This window comes from Microcaecilia unicolor, chromosome 4, assembly GCF_901765095.1.
Source record: "Microcaecilia unicolor chromosome 4, aMicUni1.1, whole genome shotgun sequence".
Taxonomy (NCBI): Eukaryota; Metazoa; Chordata; class Amphibia; order Gymnophiona; family Siphonopidae; genus Microcaecilia; species Microcaecilia unicolor.
In genome coordinates, this window is record NC_044034.1 from 40,602,425 (window position 1) to 40,627,339 (window position 24,915).

At 41.1% G+C, this 24,915-nt stretch overlaps 1 protein-coding gene across 1 annotated transcript in view; it reads right to left on the reverse strand.

The window, feature by feature from the left end:
- Positions 1–6,945: 6,945 nt before the first annotated feature.
- Positions 6,946–24,915, reverse strand: part of CHORDC1 (cysteine and histidine rich domain containing 1) — a 75,247-nt gene continuing 57,277 nt past the window's right edge. The window contains exons 9-11 of the mRNA XM_030200167.1: positions 18,631–18,750; positions 16,744–16,806; positions 6,946–7,772 (exon numbers count right to left, since the gene is read on the reverse strand). Coding sequence (XP_030056027.1) covers positions 7,617–7,772; positions 16,744–16,806; positions 18,631–18,750 — 339 coding nt within the window. The 3' untranslated portion in view covers positions 6,946–7,616. The remainder of the gene's footprint in view (positions 7,773–16,743; positions 16,807–18,630; positions 18,751–24,915) is intronic.

Genomic DNA, 24,915 nt, shown 5'->3' on the forward strand with positions numbered 1-24,915 from the left:
CTTCTGAACAGGATTCCTTTATATTTATCCCAGGCATTTTTGAATTCTGTTACCGTTTTCATCCCCACCACCTCCCGTGGGAGGGCATTCCAAGTATCCACCACTCTCTCTCTGTGGAAAAATACTTCCTGACATTTTTCTTGAGTCTGCCCCCCTTCAGCCTCATTTCATATCCAAATGGCAGATGAAATATAGACAAATGCAAAGTGATGCACATTGGGAAGAATAATCTGAATCAGTTATCTGATGCTAGGGTCCACTTTAGGAGTCAGCACTGAAGAAAAAGACCTAGGTGTCATTATAGACAATACACTGAAATCTTCTGCCCAGTGTGCAGTGATGGCCAAAAAGGCAAACAGCATGCTAGGAATTATTAGGAGGGGGATGCAAAATAAGACCAAAAATATGATCAATGCCTCTGTATCGCTCCATGGGTGTTCAATTCTTGTCACTGTATCTCAAAAAAAAGATATAGCGGAATTAGAATTCAAAGAGCAACCAAAATGATAGAGGGGGATGCAACTGCTCCCATATAAGGAAAGGCTAAAAAGGTTAGGGCTCTTCAGCTTGGAAAAGAGACAGCTGAGTGGTGGAGCAGGTAGAAGTAAATTGATTTTTCACTCATTCAGAAAGTACAAAGACCAGGGAACATTCAATGAAATTGCATGGAAATACTTTAAAAAAAACAAACAGGAGGAACTATTTTTTTCAATCAAAGAATAGCTAAGTTCTGGATCTCATTGCCGGAGGATGAGATATTAGCAGTTAGTGTATCTGGCTTAAAAAAAAAAAAAAGGGTTGAACAAGTTCCTGGAGGAAAAGTCCATAGTCTGTTATTGAGATGGACATGGGGGGGGGGGGGGGGGGGGGGGGGGAAGCCACTGCTTGCCCTGGGATTGGTAGCATGGAATGGTGCTAAATGGGTTTCTGCCGGGTACTTGTGACCTGGACTGAGCCACTGCTGGAAGCAGGATACTGGACTAGATAGACCATTGGTCTGATCCAGTATGGCTATGGTTATGTTCTTAGATGCTCTTTCAGAACAGTAGAATCTTAAGAGACTTAGATGGTAACCCTGAGTTTTTCCACATAAAGGGATTTTGTGAAAATGCCAGCCGCAGTGATAAATTCAACACTTTTGAATTTGTACCACTTTTTTTTTTGTTTTTTTATTGAAGTTAACAAAAGTGAAATGCCAGCATACAAAAAAAAAACAACTTATGTGAAGAGTATTACTTTGGATAAACTGCACAGTTCTCAGAGGCACACAGATTTGTTTTCCTGCATTTGAACAGTGTCGGGGAGATGAACTGAAGTGAGAGATCATCATGTATGAGTGTTTGGGGGAGGGGGTCACTAAGTGAGAACATGTGTGAGGTTTACAAAAAAAAAAAAGAAAAGTGATCACAAATCTACAATGTCAGCAGAACAGACCGACCAGATTTCTTTAAATCGACAGCTGGCAATTATTTCATCACTTGATTCATGCAGACTTTGAAAGGATTTTAAACTTTGGGAACTACATGAACAAGGATGTGCCAAGAAATGCGCTAAGCGGACAGTGCCTGACAATTTACTCCTACTACCCAATTAGTGCGGGGCATACCTACTCTCTGCACTGCTGTGGATTGGTAGCCTGTCAACCTCTTCAAGGGAAGAGCGTTTTGAGGCCTTTGGGAGAGAGAACTGCTGAAGGGTGGGGGGGGGGAGTAAATTGTGTCTTTATGCTTGGGCAGACCAGATGGACCTTTCAGGTCTTTATCTGCCGTCACTTACTATGTTACTGCAGGATGCCTGTTGCAATAAGCATGCATCAGTGCTTACCGCCACTTAGTAAAAGGGCTTGAGATCAAAGGAAACAGATGGTAGATAGATATTTTAAAGCTGTAACTGTCAGTACATAATAGCCATTATTGTATTGCTTTATTCTCGTATCCAAGGAATACTCAAAATACTCTGGTTGCAAAAGGCTCTGACCCATACTACCTTAAATAATGAAAAAATAAATAATAAAGAGTAACAAAATAGTGGCTTGAACATTTTGTAATGGAATGGTGGCTTCTCAGGTGTCTGAGGTAGAGACTTCAGTTTTAACATATTAAGGGGATTTGAAATTATGCCTTAATTCTAAGACTCATGGGACTGGCACAGGATTTTGGAATGGAAGTTGTATTATCAATGGCCTGATACTTAGGTAATGAACCCTTAAGTATATAAATACTATTTTGATTTTCTTTTAAACCTCTGAATTTAAATAGTTGACATGACTTTTTGTTGCCCATTCGTTACGAAGAGAACACCACCACAGCACATGGGTAACGAGCCAGCATTAGGTCAAGCACGGCAAAATACATATACTTACTCTTGTAATGGGAATGCCAGGTAGGTACTAACATTCAGGATTAGAATAGCAAAGTATTGTGGGAAGGATATGGTTCATGAATGAAAACAGCGAAGATGACTCAAAAATAGGAAGAACTGTATATTAGGTTATGGGATCCAACTTCTTACTCATATATTCTTTCAGACAACAGCTTCAACGTCACACATTCCCTCTTCTTCATATTAACACAACTACATTCATTTCTTAGGATACCTCAGTAACGTCTACTGCCAACACTATATTAATATGGCAGTATCAATGACGCAAACTTCGTCATCGGTACACCCGACTAGTATATTATAAGTGAACTTTTCTTTTCGTTCTTATATCTAATAATGAAACATCTCAACAATCAGATCCAGGGGCTCTGCTGCCCGACATGCATGTTTCGCTCCAATAGGAGCTGTCTCAAGGACCTCCCCTGCAAACAAAAGCAAGAAAGCAGGCAAAAAATTCTCTCCTTGCTCCCAAAAATCACCCTCAACAACTTCAGCAGCAAAGAGCATTTGAAAAAACAATTTTACCCCATTCTCTTACCTACGATCTAATCTAGCGCCAGCTCTGACAAATTCTCATTCAAAGATGGTGCCAGAGATTTTCCTTCGTCCAATAGGAGTCAGGGGGTGGTACTAAAACGTCATCGATGATGAGGAAGGATATTTAAGGAGGGTGAAAAAACGCTGGCGCCATCTTTGAATGAGAATTTAATTGTCAGAGCTGGCGCTAGATTAGATCGTAGGTAAGAGAATGGGGTAAAATTGTTTTTTCAAATGCTCTTTGCTTCTGAAGATGTTGAGGATGATTTTTGGGAGCAAGGAGAGAATTTTTTGCCTGCTTTCTTGCTTTTGTTTGCAGGGGAGGTCCTTGAGACAGCTCCTATTGGAGCAAAACATGCATGTCGGGCAGCAGAGCCCCTGGATCTGATTGTTGAGATGTTTCATTATTAGATATAAGAACGAAAAGAAAAGTTCACTTATATTAGTCGGGTGTACCGATGACGAAGTTTGCGCCATTGATACTGCCATATTAATATAGTGTTGGCAGTAGACGTTACTGAGGTATCCTAAGAAATTAATGTAGTTGTGTTAATATGAAGAAGAGGGAATGTGTGACGTTGAAGCTGTTGTTGTCTGAAAGAATATATGAGTAAGAAGTTGGATCCCATAACCTAATATACCGTTCTGCATTTGTATGACAGTGGGACTGTTGAAGATTTGATTTTTGATATAGCCATTGAATAGGTGTGCTCAGAAATAGGAAGGACATAGACAGTAAGTTGACAAAAATATATGATAGGAATAGATAATATCCCATTTTATGTTCTTTTGGTAGGTATGGTTTATTTATTACTATTGATTTTATGATGATCATTATTATCTATTCCTATCATATATTTTTATCATTTTTATTATTTATGGTTATTAATGGTTTACCATTTCAATTTTCATCTTTAAAGCCCAATACGGCTCTACATATATTAGATCTTTATAGATCTAATTTCATGTTTTATTTACAGTTTTTATATAACACCTCTATATGATATATTTATGTCATTGATTTTATTATACATAAGTACACTATGGTGTTCATTTTCAAAGCACATAGACTTACAAAATTACATAGGTTACCATGTAACTTTGTAAGTCTATGTGCTTTGAAAATGAGCCTCTGTCAACTTACTGTCTGTATATGTTTTTACAGTCACATTTGTTGTCCAGGTTAATTACACATAGAATTTTAAAAGATATGTTGTTTTTTGATAGACTCCTGATGCAGGCCTGATAGGCCGAAACACAGCTTTGTCGAGTCTCACTCACCGACCTTCTTATTATATTATCATTTTTTACTTTTTTCTGATTTTAGTGATATTTATCTAGCTACTAATAAATTTGTTTTTATCTGGATATCAACTCGATACGTTGTCCTTCCTATTTTCGAGTCATCTTCGCTGTTTTGTTTTCATTGACGATTTTTTGCGAAGCCTGGTTTCAACATGGAAGTGCTAGACCACAGACGAATGTTAGCAACTCTATTTAAGTCAATGGATACATACATCCATTTTGTTTTTTTATCCTTTACAAGAAATTGACAACTTGGTAAAACCCCAAAATACAATGTCTGCTCTCTTAGCTTTGGCTGCAACACCAGGCCAATAATGGTTATTTGTATAAGGGAAATGGCAACAGGTAAAAAGCTTATTACAGATGGAACTGGAGTTTTTGAGGCAAGAAACTGTCTCTTAACGACTACACAGTGACATATGAACGCCTATTTGGGAATTGAGACATCAAGGTTGGGACATGCACAATTTTTTATTTTATAAAAGGTTCTGCCAAATGTGGCATGTCCAGCAGGAACAGCAATTTTAAAAAGCTACATGTAGAGAACAAAAGACAAAAAAGTGTTGTGTTTGCCACACGTGCATGTCCGCAGCTTTTAAAAATAACTACTCCCAACACCAAAAAGACCCCTCAATCCTTCTCCCTTAACAACCCCCCTGGTTCCTCATCTCCTGGTCCCATTCCTGAAACCTCCCAGGAGTTTCCCTGGTGGGTACACATGGGGGAAGGAGTGATCTCTGGATGTTCCTTCCCTATGGGCACCAGGGTTCAAAATGGCACTGGCTAATGCCTAGCTGTAGTCTTGTGCAGTTCTCATAGCAGAAGTACTGCAAGTCCAGAATTAGGAGTCAACTGGAAGCATCTTGAACCTCAGCACCCATTGGGTTGGAGCATCCAGGGCCCTAACAACCCACTAGGGAAACCCTGGTAGGCAGCATGCTTGCTTTACTAGAAATGTTTGGCTAGTTCCAGTAGTACCACAAGTTTCAAGACTTTTTCCTGATGGACAAAAAATATCACAAATGGCAAATTCTGGATAGGGGAAGAAAAGTGTAAGATAGTGACCAACAGAATGCAGACATCACAGTAAAATCTCAGGAAAACCAACACTCAGGTCATTGCTTATGTGGGTGCTTGGGTATACCTAATGAGCAACTTTCACTGTGTTCAGGAAGGGATACTATGTTGAATTTACAAACTTCAATTCATTTTTTTTTGTTCAAGTTGGCTCTATGACTCAGATACATTTATTTATTTGTTGCATTTGTATCCCCCATTTTCCCACCTATTTGCAGGCTCAATGTGGCTTACATAGTACCGGAGAGGTGCTCGCAGACTCCGGTGCGCACAAAATACAAAATGATGTTGTGGTAGGATAGGTTCTCGTGGAAGTCTTATTAGGGTATCATAAGGCGGAAGGGTTGTGTAATGACCATTATGTACTTTGGTTTTGGTGTGTTGCAGAGTTTGAGCATTTAAGTTGGATCGGTAGGGTATGCCTTTTGAAACAAGTTAGTTTTTAGTGATTTCCGGAAGTTTAAATGACCATATGATGTTTTCACAGCTTTCGGTAGTGCGTTCCACAGTTGTGTGCTTATATAGGAGAAACTGGATGCGTAAGTTGATAAGTCCTTTGCAACTTGGGTAGTGGAGATTTAGATATGTCCGTGAAGATTCGGATATGTTTCTGGTTGGTAGGTCTATGAGGTCTATCATGTAGCTCGGGACTTCTCCCAAGATTATTTTATGGACTAGGGTTCAGATTTTGAAAGCGATGCGTTCTTTGATAGGGAGCCAGTGTAGTTTTTCCCCGTAGGGGTTTTATGAAACAACTAGTAAAAAAGGCCCATTTCTGGCTGAAATGAAACGGGCGCTAGCAAGGTTTTGCGCGGAGTGTGTATGTTTGAGAGAGTGTCTGTGAGAGTGACTGTGTGAGAGTGAGAATGTGCAAGTGTGTGTGTGTGACAGAGAGAGCGTGTGTGTATGTGAGAATGAGTGTGTGCGAGTGCTTATGTGAGACAGTGAATGTCCTTCCCTGTCCCCCCTGTCAGGTGTCCATGACTGTGGACAGTCATGAAGGCAGCCCCTACCAAAATAATGAAAGCAAGACCATTTGTATAATAATCACTGCATTCCAGAGAACAAAATGGAGCAAGTTCCCACATGCTATCTTTTGCTTTCTGTATTCAGTAGCTGACAGGCTTGCTAGACTTACCTAAGTGGCTGCAGCTGCAATACACTGAAAAGAAAGCAAGGAAACCTATGAGACGTACATACGGCCGTCCCCTTGGCCTCTGACGCTCCTCCCTTCTTCTATTTGACTTCCCTCTGATAGGTCCGTCATTCGGTGTGACGCTCCTCCCTTTTCCTGTTTCAGTTCCCTTTAATAGGTCAGAGCGGTGCAGCTGTGACACTCCTCCCTTCTCTGATAGGTCAGGGCGGGGCAGAGATGTAGTGTGCTTAAAAAATGGTTACAGAGCTTCGAACATATGAACTGTTGAAGCCTCAGAGTGTGCTTTAGAACGTCGAGGGTGCTTTTTATGTGCAGATGGGGCGTGGCCTACGGCCCAGATGGGCGTGGCTGAGACTGAGAGTGAGTAGTCCGAATAGCCTAGCCTACCAGGACAGGAGTTCAGGACAGATGGAGTGAGCTTCAGAACGTCTGAGGGGGGATTTTATTTATATAGATGTTAAAACAAAAATACCCACACATACGAGGTATTTAGCAAAACCTTTATACCTTTATTCCTGATTTTTTTTTTTTAACACAGTATTATCACAGATCACTAACTACATGTAGTAGGAGACACCTTGAATGTTAACATCGCAATATGCCCACTTATCTTTTTAGGGTGTTAATCTAACACAAAAGATCTACACTCAATTTTAAGTGCTCTGGTGCTCCTATGATAATGGGAATACATCTGAACAGAAAGAACAATAGGAACAACTACAGGTACATGAGGGATTCAATCTAAAATGTAACTGCATTTTTTCTCTTAATATCTGGAAACAAGGACATATCTAAAGCTAATTTATTTTTTTCTTCTTAATAATATTTGGAAATAGGGCACAAACTGGATGAATATTCAAATCAGACAACATATGTAGTTTAAAACAAACAAAACTCTACATTAAGTTGCAATGTTTTACATGTAAGCACATTTAAATAAATAACCATTTTAAAAAGTGGTGGTGGAAATGTCCAATATTTACTTAAGGTCCCTGAAATAAAATGCCACTCTGCTATATAGAATGCCATATTTATGAGCAGTAGATCCAAACAGAATTCTGTATAACACTACATCCTATAGATATCAAACCTTTACATCATGCTACCATTCATTACAAACCTATAAAAAAGTATCATCAAGGGCAGCATCGTTAGAATCTTATTCTTGATCATTAACTGTAGCTTCTTTTTGCTCTAGCTCTGGTATAGGCAATGGTAGCGCCAGTCTTGCCCATGACATGGGTTCAGCTTTCTTCATTGTGATCTCAATCTTGGTAGCAGTCATACTTACATAACTCTTTTTTACATCAATAACCTGAAAAAAAATGAAGATACGTCCAACAACTTTAGTGAGAGTTCATCATATCAAGATCAACAGAAAAAATGCAGAGTGCTAATAAAAAAAGGATAGTTGATTATCTGTTTGGACAGGGCTATAAATTTGCGGCTCCATTCGCCTGCCATCAGTCTACAAATGGAAAACGTTGAAGACAGTCGTTCTACCACGAAGCACTCATCCAGCCAAGCTCACTAAGAGCAAACCATAAGGTCATCAACAAAGCATAGCAATTTAGCTAACAATTGATACTGTACTTCAATGAAAATTCTGCAGAATGTAACCCAATTATCAAAACATTGAGGTTAAAACTAAAAAACAAACAAAAAATAACTAAAGAGGACCACAGGCTACCATCTAAAGATCTGAAGGTCGTCTCTCTTGCTGTGGCTGAAGTTTCAATACCATGAGCCACTAAGAAAATACAGCTACTTACCTGTAAGCAGGTCTTCTCCAAGGACAGCAGGCTACAAAATCCTCACATATGGGTGATGTCATAGAACAAAGCTCTACTTGGACACACTTCTTTAGCAGTAAAGTACAGAGCTCTTGAGACACCTCTTAGTCCAGGAGAGTGGCAGCCCCCATTGAACCTGGCAATGGAAAGAGCTACAGGGGCAGCGCTGGATGTGGCCTCAGTGTTTGGTGCACTGGGAGTAGACCTAGCACCAAATACCCTGCAAAAGGATGGGCCCTCAGAGGGTGGAAGGATTTCCACCCTCCAGGAGGGAGAACAGGGAGTTTCCTGTCTGAGATTGAGAGCATGGAGTGCATGCTGTACCAGGTTTTTTTCCCCCCCTTTTCTCTGCAGGGTCTCTCATCAATTTGGACTGCAACAGAGGAGTTTGGGTAAACCTTCGGCTTCACAATTTTATTCTCAGGCTTTGCAAAATCGGGATTTTTCTTTAAACTCTCATCAGCAGTAATTAGACTTGATGGAAAGTAGTTATGCAGAAAACTGTATCCCAAGTGGAATCTGTTTTCCAACAGAATTTGGCTTTAATTAAAAATGTCTTGAGAAGAAAAATGTATAAACTTTCCTAAGGTCCCTAAGATCTCGTAGAAAGAAATGTTAAGGAAATATTTCCTAAAAATCTTGAAGCTAAGAGAGAGTGATCATCCATCTACAATAAAAAAAATTATTATATACCAGGGTAGCCTAATGGATCCGGTAGTGGAAAACAGAAAATAAGGGACCAACAGGTTTTCTAGAGACTTCTACAGAGCTGTAAGCAGTCCCCTCTAATAGTTACCTTGAGTCTAGAGACAGAGAGATAAAATCTTAAGGATCCCCCCCATAAAAACACAGTTTTGCAGTCTGAAAATACGAGTATTTCCTGATGTAGCTTTTCCATGCAAAAAAAACCCCAAACAAACAGCTGTTTCTTCTGCTTCATCCCAGGGTTTTGCAAATAAGGCCTATGAGTATCCTTGTAAATGCTTATCAAATATCATGAAAATAAGCATGTGTATTTTGAATCATCACAGCTCTTTATGTTCTTGGCAGGTAAGATACCAGCAGAGGCTTCCACCAATTCAAAACAGTCCTCCACCTATAATTGCTCCAAGTAATGTTAGATAGGTAATAGTTGATTTGAAACTGCACTAGCTGTACTCCAAGCTAGATTTGCTTCTAGTTTTTTTATGTATTTATAGCTCCTTGTTAACAACTGCTTTTATTCCCCCAATAATTTGTGGCCTTGTATGCCACTTTCATAAGTGTATTACTGTTAATTATCTTTGCATTCCATATATTAAAAAAAAAAAAAAGAAAAAAACATGAAATCTACGGCGTAAAAAACTGTGTACTCTAGTACAGTGTCCTATCCAAGGTACAGAAGCCCAGCTAAAAGACCCTACTCCGAATACTGTCCTAGCAATGAAATCTAAAGGTGAACCCTCATGAGTAAGGATCTACCCTTGAGCAGAATTAAGAAATAGATAGATAGTGGTCTCTCAAATTTGTGCCTGCAAACAATTGCAATTTGAAACTATAGTTCTGCCTCCTAATACAGCTTACAGGAAGCAAACTACCAACAGCAGAAATGGCAAAAGCCAGTCCACCCAGTAAGGAGAGGCTATATGATATATGATGAAGTACTTGTATTCTGCTAACCTCCAAATAGGTTCAAAGCAGATTACAGAAAGATAAATATTAAATAAAACAAGAGACTGCAACAAATAAAGCAGGCATGTGAATGACTGTGATAAAATATTTTCCAAACAAATACGTTTTCAAATTTTTATGAAATGCCATTTACGAAGACATTGATCTGAATTCAGTAGGTAAAAACACTAAACCTGGACCACTTGATACGAGACTAAAATGTTTTCATATCTTATGCTTGTAACGAAGGAATGTAGATGATGTGATTCTCCAGCTCAATATATATTGGGAAACAATGGAAGGAAGATGTAACCCAAATATTCTGGACATAAGCCTGCAAACATTCTAAATACCTGGCATGCCAATTTGAAGATAATACGGGCATTAAATCAGCGACCAATGTAGTTTAGCCAAAGAATGAGAGGCTCTATCAAATTTTTTTTAGACCAAATATTTTGGCTCCAGTATTTCTTAAAACCTGCAGCCTTGAAAGCTGTTTAACAGAGGGAGAGCAATAAATGCCATTACAATAATCTTGGTAAGACAAAATGGTAGGCTGAACTAGAATAGGAAAGTGTTTTTCTGTAAATAGAGAGCCACTATTTTGAAGTAAACAGTTTCAAGAAAATTGTTCTAGTTGCTGCAATGAAAATATTGGGTCTAAAAGCTCCTAAAACTTTAGAAAAACTCTCGCTGAAAGTTGAACTATCAGGAAAGGATAATTCTTCAGGGAGTAACTTTCTTTGCAATTTAGCCAAAGCAGTTTAAGTGTAAAACCATGTACAATACTTTGCCTCTCAGATTAATACATTTTAAGATTCTTGGAAGAGTTGATTGTAAATCATCTTCAACTGGTAGTAAAATATCGTCAGCACAGGAATAAAATTTAGTATCTACTGCTAAGAAACCAGAGCAAAATGACATCATGTATATATTAAACAATATGTGAGAGAGTGAAGAACCTCCGAGGTACCCCACACAGGGACTTCCATTCAGTAGAGTGTCCATCTGGCAGTTTCACCTTATAATATCTATAGGGCAGAAACTCTCTTAGCCAGTTTAATACATCTATATAAATAAAATCCCCCTCAGACATTCTGAATCCCCCTCAGACGTTCTGAAGCTCACCTCTCTCCAACTGTGGCTCCTGACCTAGGCTATTCGGACTCCCGCACTCAGCCACGCCCATCTGCGCCCTAGGCCACGCCCCATCTGGATATAAAAAGCACTCTCAACGTTCCATTGACCACTGACGTCAATGAAGCCAGTTCGTTTGTTCGAAGCTCTGTAGCAGCAGATGTGGGCCCCGCCCTCGCGTCAAACGTAATGACGTTCAGGGCGGAGCACATTCAAGGAGCCAATCAGTAGCCGAAAGCAGGAGAGAGGCCAGGTTCACACTCTCGCACAGGACGAAGAGGGAGGGCGGCAACACGGCGAGCAAATGGCTGCGGCGAGTGTCCAATGTGCAGGAGGCGGGTGAGGGCTCGGGGTCGAGGACCACTGGCGACTCGGAAGTGGGGGGAGGGGGGGAGGAAACAGCACTGGCTAGGACTCCAGCACAGCCGTCATCCCATTCACTGAAAACAAAAGAAGCAAACCTATGACATGCTTCAGGACGTTTAATACACAGGAGTGGAAGTGACCCAAGCAACTGTACGGTAAGGAAGGAAGCCCATTGGTTAATCTCTGTTTCAACTCCCCCACGCAGCCGTCATTGCTATACACTCACAAACAAGCAAACCTAGGAGCTGCTGCTTCACATTGTCGTTTTTAAATTGAGGACAAAAGGAGAGGGGACACAGACAGACCCTGCAACTGGGAGGGGGGACCCTGCAACTGGGAAAAAGGGACGGGGGGAACCCCCCTGGAACTGGGAGGGAGGGGGGAATCCCCCCTGCAACTGCAACACAGACCGGGGGGGGGGGGGAGGGGAGACCCTGGCACATACTCTCATTCTCACACACACACTCGCACCCAGTCTCACTCTCCCTCTGTCACACACACACACACACACGCGCGCACATTCACTCTCTGTCACACACTCACTCTCTCAAACATACACACTCCGAGGAAAACTTTGCTAGCGCCCGTTTCATTTCTGTACGAAACGGGCCTTTTTTACTAGTTATCTATAATAACCAAGAAATTTTAGGAGTGCTTCCAGGGTCACTTTTTTTTTTGGGAGGGGGAGGAGGCGAGGCTACATGTTCACTCTTGCTATGAGCCATACCAACATGGCTTCTGCCACAAAATTCTATGCAATGCAATTTGTGAAGATATGCTGTTCCAGCAAGGACACTGCCTGCCTGAATATTATCATTATTGTTCACTGTCAGGACACCAAACTGGGGCAGTGAAGACTCAGTCACGGCTTGTCAGAGAGATACTGTTCTTGTCCTGTTTGTCATCACACAGTTACTCTGAGAAGTTTCAGAAGGCGTGCACCTGACTGGATCCACTAGATTCTGTGCCCCATCAGAATACCTAAGATCCCAGTCTCTGAGTAAGACTGTCCATCCACAGAGAGGAGACTGAAGGCACATGAGGGGGGGATTTTTATGGTACCTGGGACCATATACTGATGAAGTCTAACCTTCCTGACTGAGAGAAGCTTTTCTTGCATTCTGGACCCTACTGCTGAGGCAGATTTTGCTCACAGTGGGAAAAGCTGCTACAGCTGAGATAAGAGAAGAGAACTCCAGTTCATCTGGGTCACGGGGGACCTTCAGTGTGAGTGTTGAGACACTTATTTTGGGATTAGTGAGAGAAATCTTTATAAGGTGACAGGGAAGTGAGAGCAATCTTGGCATGTCTGAAGTCAGAATTTGCATTTGCTGATATGTAGTGCATAGTTGTCTCCAAGGGAAAAAACAATTGTAACTCAGAAATTTAGTGCTTTTTACCAGATCAGATCTATTGTGATTTGTTGACAGAGAATTATATTTTTGCTAGCTTACTTTTGTACTGATCTTTGTTAGCTACAATATAATGGATTTATTGCCTGTGCCAGAGCGTGCATTGTCCAGTCTTTACTGCCCGAATCCAAGAGGGACTTCTGGATAACACATCCCCAGACATTACTGTGCTCACGATTTCTGCTGAGAAACTGTGCTATCTACTTGTGTTATCACTATGGAATGTTATGGTCTACTCTAGTGTATCAAATGGTGCTGTAAAGTCAAATTGCTCTCTCAATAACTTCCCTAAAAACAGCCAGCCAATAAGCCAAGGACACCGTCCGCAAGAGCTTGCAGTTACACCGAGTTGCCAAATAAAAAAATTAGTAAATAGGTTCCACTGTTGTCCATCATTTAACCTCAGGGCGCTTCCCGAAAATATAACCCACCTGTGTGAGAAGGAAATGGTAGCTGGCCATATCCCAGACTGGTCACGCAAGAGAAAACCTGGTTCACACTCTGCAAGGGGAAAGGAGGCGGCAGAAAAGGTGGCCATGGTTGCTGCCCACAAGATAGACCCTGGTGGGAAAAATCCCAAAATGAATGCTTCTTTTTCCACAGTGACAGAAGAGACCGGTGAAGACAAACTCACTGTGACAAACACCACTTCTACAAGAGAAGAGAAGTGTCTCTGAAGCAGCAAAATGTGCTGGTGCTTCTTTACTTTAAAAAAAGGCACAGAATAGGAACAGTGATTTGGTTCCTCATTTGGATTTACTTAAATTTCAAATATTTCTCCTATGGCAGCTAAGCTTGACGTACATAAGTACATAAGTACATACGTAGTGCCATACTGGGAAAGACCAAAGGTCCATCTAGCCCAGCATCCTGTCACCGACAGTGGCCAATCCAGGTCAAGGGCACCTGGCACGCTCCCCAAACGTAAAAACATTCCAGACAAGTTATACCTAAAAATGCGGAATTTTTCCAAGTCCATTTAATAGCGGTCTATGGACTTGTCCTTTAGGAATCTATCTAACCCCTTTTTAAACTCCGTCAAGCTAACCGCCCGTCTGCTGAATCAAAATATCTGGCTCTCTCAATGAAGCAATAGCTCTTGAGCTTCTATTAGGAGGATTGAATACAGAAGTCCTCTATCCATTACTTAAATTTAGTCATCATAAGGCTTTTCATATGGGAATGTGGATTTCTCTGAAGCAAACAAATATATTCCTTCAAATAACTTTGCATTCTTCTCAGCAATTTTTATTGGAATTGCCACCATTGCGTGTTGCTAAAAAACTATCTACAACTCAAAAGGTGTTTTGTTTTTTTTTGCACCTGCTCAGTGCTTTGAAATAGAGTATACAGTTTGACCGGGCAAGCTAACAGTTAAATTTTAGTAAAGCTGTGAAAACTTGGCTCTTTCAGCAAAGTTAAGGAACTGAATGCTGAAATTTGGTATTCCAATATAAGCAACTGTTCACGCTATCCAAAAATACTAGGACTAGAGGGCATGAGTTGAAGCTACAGTGTGGTAAATTTAAAACGAATCGGAGAAAATTTTTCTTCACCCAACGTGTAATTAGACTCTGGAATTCGTTGCCGGAGAACGTGGTACGGGCGGTTAGCTTGACGGAGTTTAAAAAGGGGTTAGATAGATTCCTAAAGGACAAGTCCATAGACCGCTATTAAATGGACTTGGAAAAATTCCGCATTTTTAGGTATAACTTGTCTGGAATGTTTTTACGTTTGGGGAGCGTGCCAGGTGCCCTTGACCTGGATTGGCCACTGTCGGTGACAGGATGCTGGGCTAGATGGACCTTTGGTCTTTCCCAGTATGGCACTACTTATGTACTTATGTACTTATAACAAAAGTAATCCCAACGTTATGCCTAGCTGCTTATCAAATAACTACACTTCAACCAAGAGACCAGGCTGGTGGATACAGGAGTACTATTAAAGAAGGACTGCTCTTTTAAACTATTGTTTGATAAAGTACTCCTTAAATGATTATTAATTTTTGGAGGGCTCTCAGAGTATTAACTCACCCTATAACACGAGAATTTGCCCAACATCTGTGCATCTCGTTGGGTGGTTGAGCATCTCAATCAGAGCCTCTCCGTGGATTTTTATTCTTTTTTTTATAGTTAAATACGTGTTCCCTTCACGAAAACCACAATAGTGCTCAAACACTTCAGAAAATGTATTAAAAGTAACAGTCCAACAAGTATCTCTCGTGCCACTATCCCTCTTGTAAGATTTTGATATTCAACAGTTGTGGAGATTACTGCTGTTGTAGACCGTATTACATATTCTCTTATGTATTGTAATTTTTTAAAACTCATTGAAACTGTATCGTTAATTGTTTTAGTACTTATTGTATCATTGTAAACTGTTTTAAATGCCACAGTGCTAAGTAGACCATAAAGTAATAAAATCAAATCAACAATACACAAAGATACACTTGTTATTCTAACATATTCAAGCTGACAAGATCGTTTGGAGGGGGGGAGGAACCCGGAGACCTCTAGGTATTCCCATCAAGCTCTAATTATTTCAGATCAGTGCTCCCTGAGCTCCACAGAAAACCAGCTCTCCAACTGGTCCAGGAGCTGGCCCCAGGCCACCTTCTGTCCATCTTGAAGAGGCACCTCAACCCCAAGACTCCCCTCCTTGAGAGTGAGAGAAAGCGATTTGGACCTGTCCAAGTATTTCCTATACGTTTTCTTTCTTCTAGCTGAAACTTTCTCCACAGATGCATGTTAGCTCAGATAACCAGTCTAGAACCTGTATGATGTACTGTCACCATTCGCTGGAGACCAGAAAATACTATCAGTCTGCACCGTGTCATTAAAAGGGTAAATTACAGGGACTATTTTAAGAGTCTCTCCCATTCACTGGTCTGACACCCATATGTTCTTAACTAGGTTGACAAGGACACTTAAAGAAACTTACACATTTTAATTCTAAAGTGTATGGATGATGCTCATCCTGTCAGTTCCACAGATAAGGGAGGACAAAACAGTCCCATGGGACAGCAACAGCTGGAAGTGGCACACACACACACACACACACACACACACACACACACACAGTGAGTCTACTCAAGAGCTTCTAGACACTCCAAGATGGAGTAGCATTTCCTCTGCCGGGCTCCTTTGGTGATGTCACCCATGCTGTGAGGGCTTGCTATCCTGCTTGCCCTTAGAGAAAAAAGGAAACAGATAAGCTGCAGGCCAATAGCAGCCTTATTGTTGTGCGTAAAACCATCTCCTGTAGCAATCTCTCAATATCTTGTTCTGCTCTGTATCACACAATCAGGTAAACCCACTTGTGTTGCTGGTGAACCTCTCTTCAAACAATTCATACATACATGGGACTATTACAAAGGAATCTCAATGGCAAGGGGATGCAGTCGGAAGACCAAAGGACAAATAAAACCTGTGACAACACAGTAGTAGATCAAAAAGAATCCTTCAGATGAAAGTCTACATTTTTATTGTATTAAAACTGGAAAAAAATAAAGGAATGAAAACAATGATATCTAAAGATGCAAAGCTGTTTAACTATTTCCTGGAGCTATGTCTCCATGTGACTGCTGTTTCAAACGGTGTCCTTAATAGTTGATGGATGTTTAGATGGGAATCCAGGCCTCAATTCTGACTTCAGGCATGAAATAATTGTCTTCAGTAAAAGGAAAGGGAAATTGGGACTTATATACCTCCTTTCTGTGGTTTTTGCAACTACACTCAAAGCAGTTTACCTGGGGCAATGGAGGGTTAAGTGACTTGCCCAGAGTCACAAGGAGCTGCAGTGGGAATAGATCCCAGTTGCCTAGGATTGAAGTCCGCTGCACTAACCACTACGTTATTCCTCCACCCACAAGGATATATAGAGTGAAGAACACAAGCAAAACTGGGTTTTAAAACAGTAATATACTTACCCCCCACAAATTTACTTTTTGGTGAAATTCCTTTTCTCCCTCAAATATAATATGGATACTGAGCTGGAAAAAAATTAGAACTTATTAAAAATGTGAAATTATCTACAGTTAAATGCAGCAATCCAACATACAAAAATATATGGCATATAGATTTAAGATGTATAAATGGTACCAGAATGAAAAAAATAACTTACTATTGAAAATTCTTAAACAGTCACCCTGTACAGATACTTTGATTATCAGAACATGTCAATGTCTGTTAACACAATTAATTTATACCACTAGGTGCCATTTATAAGGAAACTAACATCCAAGCAGGATTCTAATATACCATATAAACACAATACACTTATCTGAAATACACTCGCAATACTCAGAGGGTAAATTATCCACACTGCTGCAAAATCTGTGGGTACCGTTGACCCATGGTCTTTGTACCAATTTTAATGGTTTTCACTTTGAATATTCCCAAGAAAAAAGTATCCTCAGATAATTTGCACCTACTTTTTCTCTAGGTACAGTGACTTGCAAGCCCTCACACCCTTGTATATTTTTCATGTTCTGCAGTCTAAAAAATAATTTAAAATACATTAAGTAGTACTTTATTCCACTGACCTACACAATACACTCTACACTTTCAACATGACGAAAAAAAAATACAAAACAGATCTGTTGGCCTGCGGTAGCTTTCTGGATATTGTTTGGAATCTGGTGTAGGGCACCAGCAGCTTCAGGATTTGTCCTTTAGCAATCTGAGAGCCTGATTTAGAACAGATTTGTTATACTACTTTAACTAACTGGCAGATCAAGGCAGTTTACAACAACAAAATTACAAAATATTAAAAGCAGGAACAGGAACTACAGTATAAAACAGGAAAGAATAGTCATTCATGCAGGCACAGTCACCCTAGGAAGGGTAAGAAGCTAGGAAGGGATTACAAGGAGAAAGAAAATAGAGGAAGGTATGGATACAAGAAAATGAAAGTGGGAAGAAGCAAACAGACTAAAAAAGGAACAGTGGTGTTAGCAGCAAGACAGCCCTATGTCGGATTGTAGGCTTGGCAAAAAAGTCAAGCCATGATTTAAATTAGACTCCCCAAGGGCCTTTATCAGTTTCTCCCATTTGCCTATGAAGGGTAACTGGGTGCATATTATTAGCCAATCTATTCCACCATTTCATAGCCATAACTAATGATGGGCTGACACCACTGTACGTATGATCTATGCAGATACCAGAGGTCATCTGAGGCATCCACGAAGTTTGCGTCCACTTCTAGCTACACTGATTCTTCCAGACCTTCATAGGCTACCACCAGTGTACTATCCTGATCTTCAACAAAGGCAGTCGAACTACATAGTGAATGTAGAACTTGGTATTAAGAGTTCTGAACATGTGTCATCCTTCCCACACGTGCATTCTCCATCAGCTCCTTAGTTACAAAGCTAAAAATCTAAAGCAACCCTCAGGGAGGTGGGAAGGATTGTTTGCATGATCAATCCTCTTGTCTATAAAATACACCTGTTAGGGGAAAACACACACACACATTGTTGTTCACCTCTGTCAAGCAGGACTGAATTAGGAAAAACAAGCAGGTAACTCTCAAGGTCACATCTAAGTCATATACAGGTGCATCCACAATGAAAAATGTCAAGAGTTGATACATCTCAAAGACAGACTGGACAGTCCAGCTTCAAAGGCACTATTGCTTTGTGTCCTGGTCCAAGCAGTTGTACAATGTGATAGGTGACAGGCACACAAGTGGTGTGATATTAATGCAATCCTGCTAGTCAATGGAAATGTCCACTGTATTTGATTTGTTGCAATCCTACTTTAGTTTTTGACAAAAATATGTAGAAAAGTAATTTAGAAATAACAATTATACTCACTACTGTGCTATTTGCTTCCACATAGCTGAGTTCTGGAACAGAATTTTTGGCATAAATTGAGATAGTTATGCCACCTCCAGTTTGATGCCAGTCATGCCTGCATGGAACAACCTTTTTCTCCTGCAATTCATTAGAATTAGAGAAACTGTTTAGTGTACCAAACATTTTGCAACTATCATGATTTAAAAATATAAACACGCCTGTACAACAAAATAAAAGGGACTAAATGTATTTTTTTTTAAGTAGCTTAATAATAAATCAAATGAAAATTAAAGAAATACTTGAAAGCCGTAACTGTATTGAATCATCTCATAACTAATAAAAATGAGAAAGAAAAACTGGAATGAAAGTCCTCAGGGATTCATTTATCCTGATTTTAGTTATCTTAATACCAGTGGCGTAGCTACGTGGGGCCCGGGTAGATTTGGCCCCGGACCCCCCTGCCGATGACCCTCTCGACCCCCCCTCCCGCCGCTAACCCGCCATCACCTACCTTTGCTGGCGGGGGACCCCAACCCCCGCCAGCCGAGGTCCTCTTCTTCCGGCACAAGGCTTTGTTCTGTTTCTGTGAGTCTGATGTCCTGCACGTATGTGAAGGACGTCAGACTCACAGAAACAGAACAAAGCCTTCCACCGGAGGAAGAGGATCTCGGCTGGCGGGTGTTGGGGTCCCCCGCCAGCAAAGGTAGGCGGTGGCGGGGGGGGTGTGGGGGGGAGATCAAAGCCGTTGGTGGTGGTGGTGGCGGGGCTAAAATGTGCCCCCTCATCTCGGGCTCTGGACCCCCCCCCCCCCCCTTCCCGCTGAAGTCTGGCTAAGTCCCTGCTTAATACAGGAGGAATTTCAGTCTTTCTGGTCATTTTCAGTGGCCAAATCATAGGTACAGATTTGACATTGGCTTCTACAATAAGTGTGCTAAAAACTGATAGGGTAACTCTTCCAAAGAAGGTAGGCACTTCCTGCCAGAGATTCAAATTCGACTTGGCTGTCATAATCCTCTAAAAATAGCTTAGATCACCTTCTAGTAACTCCATGATACATGCAGTGTGTAGTTTCCTCCTTCAGGAATCCGGTACCAATGCTCAGTGCAGAATTTGCACAGAATTCTACACAGGGAATAGGAGGCAGCAATAATTCACATGGTTTCCCTCCCTATGTGATGCACACCCTAAGCAACCAAGCTTACCCTCATTTCCTCTGCCCCCAACCCCCGAACTGATCACAGAAGAAAAGCAGAACATCTACACACCGGACTATGTCCTCCTCTACCTCCTTACCACCTGGCTCCAACTGTTGAATTTGGAACATGAGGTTGTATGGTGTCTTGCACAGTTCTAATTCAGCAATCCACCACACGCAGTAGAACAGGAAGATATGGCTCAACGTACAGTCACTCAGCCACACATTCTCTTGTGCTAATCAGCATTGGTAGAGGGGGTGGGGTGTCATTGTGTCACTAGGGAGGAAGATTAAGACAGAGAGCTATGGGTGTGTGAAAGGTAGAGCAAGCAGGAGTTGCTTACCTACAATAGGTTCTCTGCATACAGCACGGTTAATGCAGCCACATTAAATGATGTCTCCTGATTAACTCAATATGTGGAGCTCTCTTCTAACTTAGGGAAGCCTTTTCAGAATAGATACACAAGCCCAATGTGAAGGCCCTCCTGTACCATACTGGGAGCTGGTGCTGTTATAGCTATAAGCTGCAATGGTGGTAGTACCTGCTTTTTTGGTGACTAAGCAACAGACAATGACTTCCTGAGAAAAATGGAGCCTTCTGGTGGGTTTCTAAATTCTTACTCCATCCCTGTGGTCTGCATGGTGCTGGCCAGCCTTAATGAGGCTGGTCTGCACCAAATTCATGGATTTCTATTCTTTGATCTTCCCTGCAGTCAGCCTGATGCTGGGCAGCCTGAGAAGTGCTAAGTAAGATGGTTTTAGTGCTGCTATTTCAGGGCGGCTTGTTCTTGAGAGCAGGGGCGGGGAGCTCTTGTGACTCATGCCACAATGCTGCCTTGACAGCATCATCTCACCCAGTGAAGCATGCACTCTGTTGTCACCACTTCTTGGAGGTATGGGGGGTTGATTAGCAGTCCCTCTGAGGTGGGCCCAGAGCTTCACAGCTCCCCACCACCTCTGATATCTAGCTGAGTCTACCTTGAAGGTACTAGGAATAACTTTGGATCCTATATTATCACTGGAAGCTCATATTAACCTGTTGGTCAAGATAGTATTTTGGAAGTTGTCAAGTAAGGCAAATATAAGCACCTACCAACAGTCTGAAACTCTAACTCAGGCTTCTATTTTGTCTGGACAATTACTTTTATTGAGACTATTTTCTCACAGAGCCAGTCAAAAGCTTATCCCTTGCTTTGACTGGGAGCTGGTTGGAACTGAGTCCTCTGCTGCCTTGCATTTCTATTTCTAATGTTGTACTGCATGTGTTCTCCGAGCTTCCAGTTCTGTTTGTTTACATATTTACTTATTTATTCTGTATTTCGAAAGGCTCTATGTTGTGTACATGGAATAATTTCCAGGTTGTCGCTCTGCAAATTTTGTGAGGAGGAACTAAGGAGAAGCAGACTGAGCTCTTGTAAAACGAGCTTTCAAAACTTCTGGAACTGGATGACCATGAAGAATTTACACAGAAGTAATAGCCTCTTTAACCCATCAAACAAATCTCCCTTTTATGGTAGCTTCCCCTTTATGGGCTCCACTGAAAAGGCAGCTTATCCGATTTCCTTATTGCCTCTGTACTCTTCAGGTACTTTGACATGCATCCAACTAGTGCAAGTTTTTGTGCACAAGTCTTCCTTACCAAAATAATTACCAAAGGAGGATCCCCTGAAGGTGAGCTTCATCTCCCTCAGAGAGGGAATGTCCTCCTCTAGCCCAGACTACTGCTCCGCTGAATTTAAATTTAGCTTCTCCTCCACTCCTGAGGCTACAGAAAGCCCAATTATTCTGATCTACCTTTTTCAACGAGGGCCACTTAACTATAATAGGAGAGAAGCAGCAGGGACATTAGGTAAAGCAAAAGTAGAAGCTAAATCTCTGCCTGTACAAAAGGTTCCAAGCAACACGAAACTAAGTTCAGTCAAAAAAAGTTTGAGAAGGATCTGTCACTGCCAGCAGGGAGGTAGACAACCGAGGAGGCTCATTCCTAGCAGCAACCGCTGGAAGACTAAGAAATTCTAACTTGCCATGGGGTTGTACAGGGCTCTTAAGTGATAACATCTTAAGTGTTAAAAGTTAACATTAAAGCAACAGAATTGCAGGACCTACAGAGTAAGGAAGAAGCACTGTGGGTTAATCTGAAGAGAGGAAATGGACAGTGTAGTATACAGTCCTCATTCATAGGCTGAAGTAGTGGACAGAAAGTTAATTGAAGACATTCAAAACTACAGCTATGAAAGGGGAAGTACTACTACTAGGTGATTTTAATATGCCCGGATGTTGATTGGGACATCCCTTTTGCGAGGTTGTCTAGAAGGAGATCCTCAATTCTCTACATGGAAAACTCTTCCATCAATTGGTAAAGTAACCCATGGGGAATGGCACCATATTGGACTTAGTGCTTACAAATGGAAGTTTCTGATGTTATAGTGGGTGATCTGGAATCCAGTGATCACCAGATGGTGTGGTTCAAAATTATGACAGATGTGGAGCGAGTTTGTTCAAAAGTGAAGGTTCTAGTCTTCAGATAAACTAACTTGATATGGGGGAACACCTTACGAGCTGTTAGCTGGATGGGAACATCTGGGGAAGAAGTCAGGCAGTTGCCAAAACTTAAATGACCTATTTTAAAAGACAACAAAACCCTTTTGTAAGGAACAAAAATAAGAGAAAAAGAAGGCCGCGTTGGTTCTTAAAAGTACTACTACTTCCACTTATTTTTATAGTGCTACTAGCCGTACAAAGTGCTGTACACTTGAACATGAAGAGACAATCCCTGCTCGACAAAGCTTACAATCTAATAAAAAAAAAACCCAGGACAAAGAAGGGATAAGGGAATTACTTAAGGTGGGAATTATAAAATAGACATGGGTACTGAACAAGTGAATAGGAGTTAAAAGCAGCCTCACTTATAAGCCTCTACTTATTTTTATAGTGCTACTAGGCGTACGCAGTGCTGTACACCTGAACATGAAGAGACAATCCCTGCTCGACAGAGCTTACAATCTAATAAAAAAAAACCCAGGACAAATAAGGGATAAGGGAATTACTTAAGGTGGGAATTATAAAATAGACATGGGTATTGAACAAGTGAATAGGTGTTAAAAGCAGCCTCAAAAAGGTGGGCTTTTAGCCTAGTTTGAACTTCGAAGACAGCCAGAGCTGGAGCTTGACGTACTGATTCAGGAAGTCTATTCCAGGCATATGATGCAGCAAGATAAAAGGAATGGAGTCTGGAGTTCAAAGTGGAGGAGAAGGATACAGATAAGAGATTTACCCAATGGAGTTCCCGGGGAGGAGTGTAGGGAAAGTGGAGAGGTACTGAGGAGCTGCAAAGTGAATGCACTTGCTAAGAGGAGTTTAAATTGTATTCAGAAATGGATAGGGAGCCAATGAAGAGGAGAGGGCTAATATGAGCATAGTGACACTGGTGGAATACGAGTTGTGCAGCAGAGTTTTGAACAGATTGAAGGGGAGAGAGATGGCTTAGTGGGAGACCTGCGAGAAGCAGGTTGCAGTAGTCTAAGCTAGAAGTGATAACGGTTCTGGTTTGGGGGTGGGGGACAAGACTTTAGATTTGGTGATAGCAAGAAGTGCAAAAGTGGCATTGTGAGAATCAAGGGTGAAGAGGAAGAATATGTAGAAGATAAGGAGACGGTGAAATTGCCTGACAAATATTTCTGTTCTGTGTTCACAGATAAAGGGTCAAGAAGATGAGAACAAATAAGAAATGTTAAGTGTGGTAGATACTGAACGATTTTCAGAGGATTGTGTTCACGAGGAGCTAGCTTCACTGAAGGTGGACAAAGTGATGGGGCAGAATGGCATAACATTCAAGGGTACTAAAGAACTAAGGGAAGTTCTGGCAATTCCACCCTCTGACCATTTCAATACTTCTCTAGAGCCGGGAGTGGTCTTTGAAGACTGGAGAAGGACAGATGTGGTCCCTCACCACAAAAGTAGAAGCAAGGATGAAGCTGGGAACTACATGCTGGTTAGTCTGATCTGTGGTAATTAAATTAATGGAAACGCTTCTAAGCCAGTGAAGTTTCTGGAATCCAATGGACTGTAGGACTCGAAGCAGCATGGCTTTACTAGAGTTAAGTCTTGACAGACAATCTGATTAATTTCTTTGACTGGTTGACCAGAGTTAGTTTGAGGCAGATGTCGTGTACTCACAAAGCCTTTGACAGATATGCATAGAGGCGTATTTTCAAAGCACTTGGACTTACAAAGTTCCACGGTAACCTATGGAACTTTGTAAGTCTAAGTGCTTTGAAAATGAGTCCCATTGTGACTTATAAATAAAAAATAACTATCTGGTGTAGGATCAAGTTAATGGAAAGTGACAAGGGTAGTGGGACATTATAACTTTTGTGCTGCAATAATCTGTTCTTTAATATTTTTGTGAGCAATATTGGAAAGGACTATCTGGTTAAGGTTTGCCTCTTTGCAAATATCAAAATTTGCAAATCTGATGGTCTGGATAATAAGTGGAGAGACCCAGCAAAGCTTGAAGAGGGGTCGAGGACCTGGCAACTACGATTTAATATTTAAAAAAAGCATTTGAGCTACAAAAACCAAGGGAGTGGTACAGTTTGGAGGTGAAGCACTTCTGTGCCCAAAAGAGTGGAATCTGGGTAGGATTGTATGTGATCTTGAGGCGATCTAACAGATAGAAAAGGCAACAGCAAAAGCCAGAAGGATGCTTGTGTGCATAGGGAAAGGAATGGCCAGCAAAAAAAAAAAAAGAGGCAATAATACCTCTGTTTATATATTTTTGAAGGGTTTTCATCAGAGACTTAAACAGAATGGAGTCAGTCCAGAAGGCGACTACTAAAATGGTCACCTTCATAAATGTATGGGAACAGACTTAAAGACCTCAATATGCATACTTCTGAAGAAAAGTGGGAAAGGGGAGATACGATAGAGATGTTTAAATACCTCTGTGACATAAATGCATAACAAGCAAATACCTCAATTGAAAGGAAGCTTTAGAATGGAGGAATATGAAAGTGAAAGGGGACAGACTTAGGAGTACCCTAAAGAAAAACTTAACGGAAAGGCGGTAAATATATGGAAGGGCCTCCAGGTAGTGGTAATAAAACCTG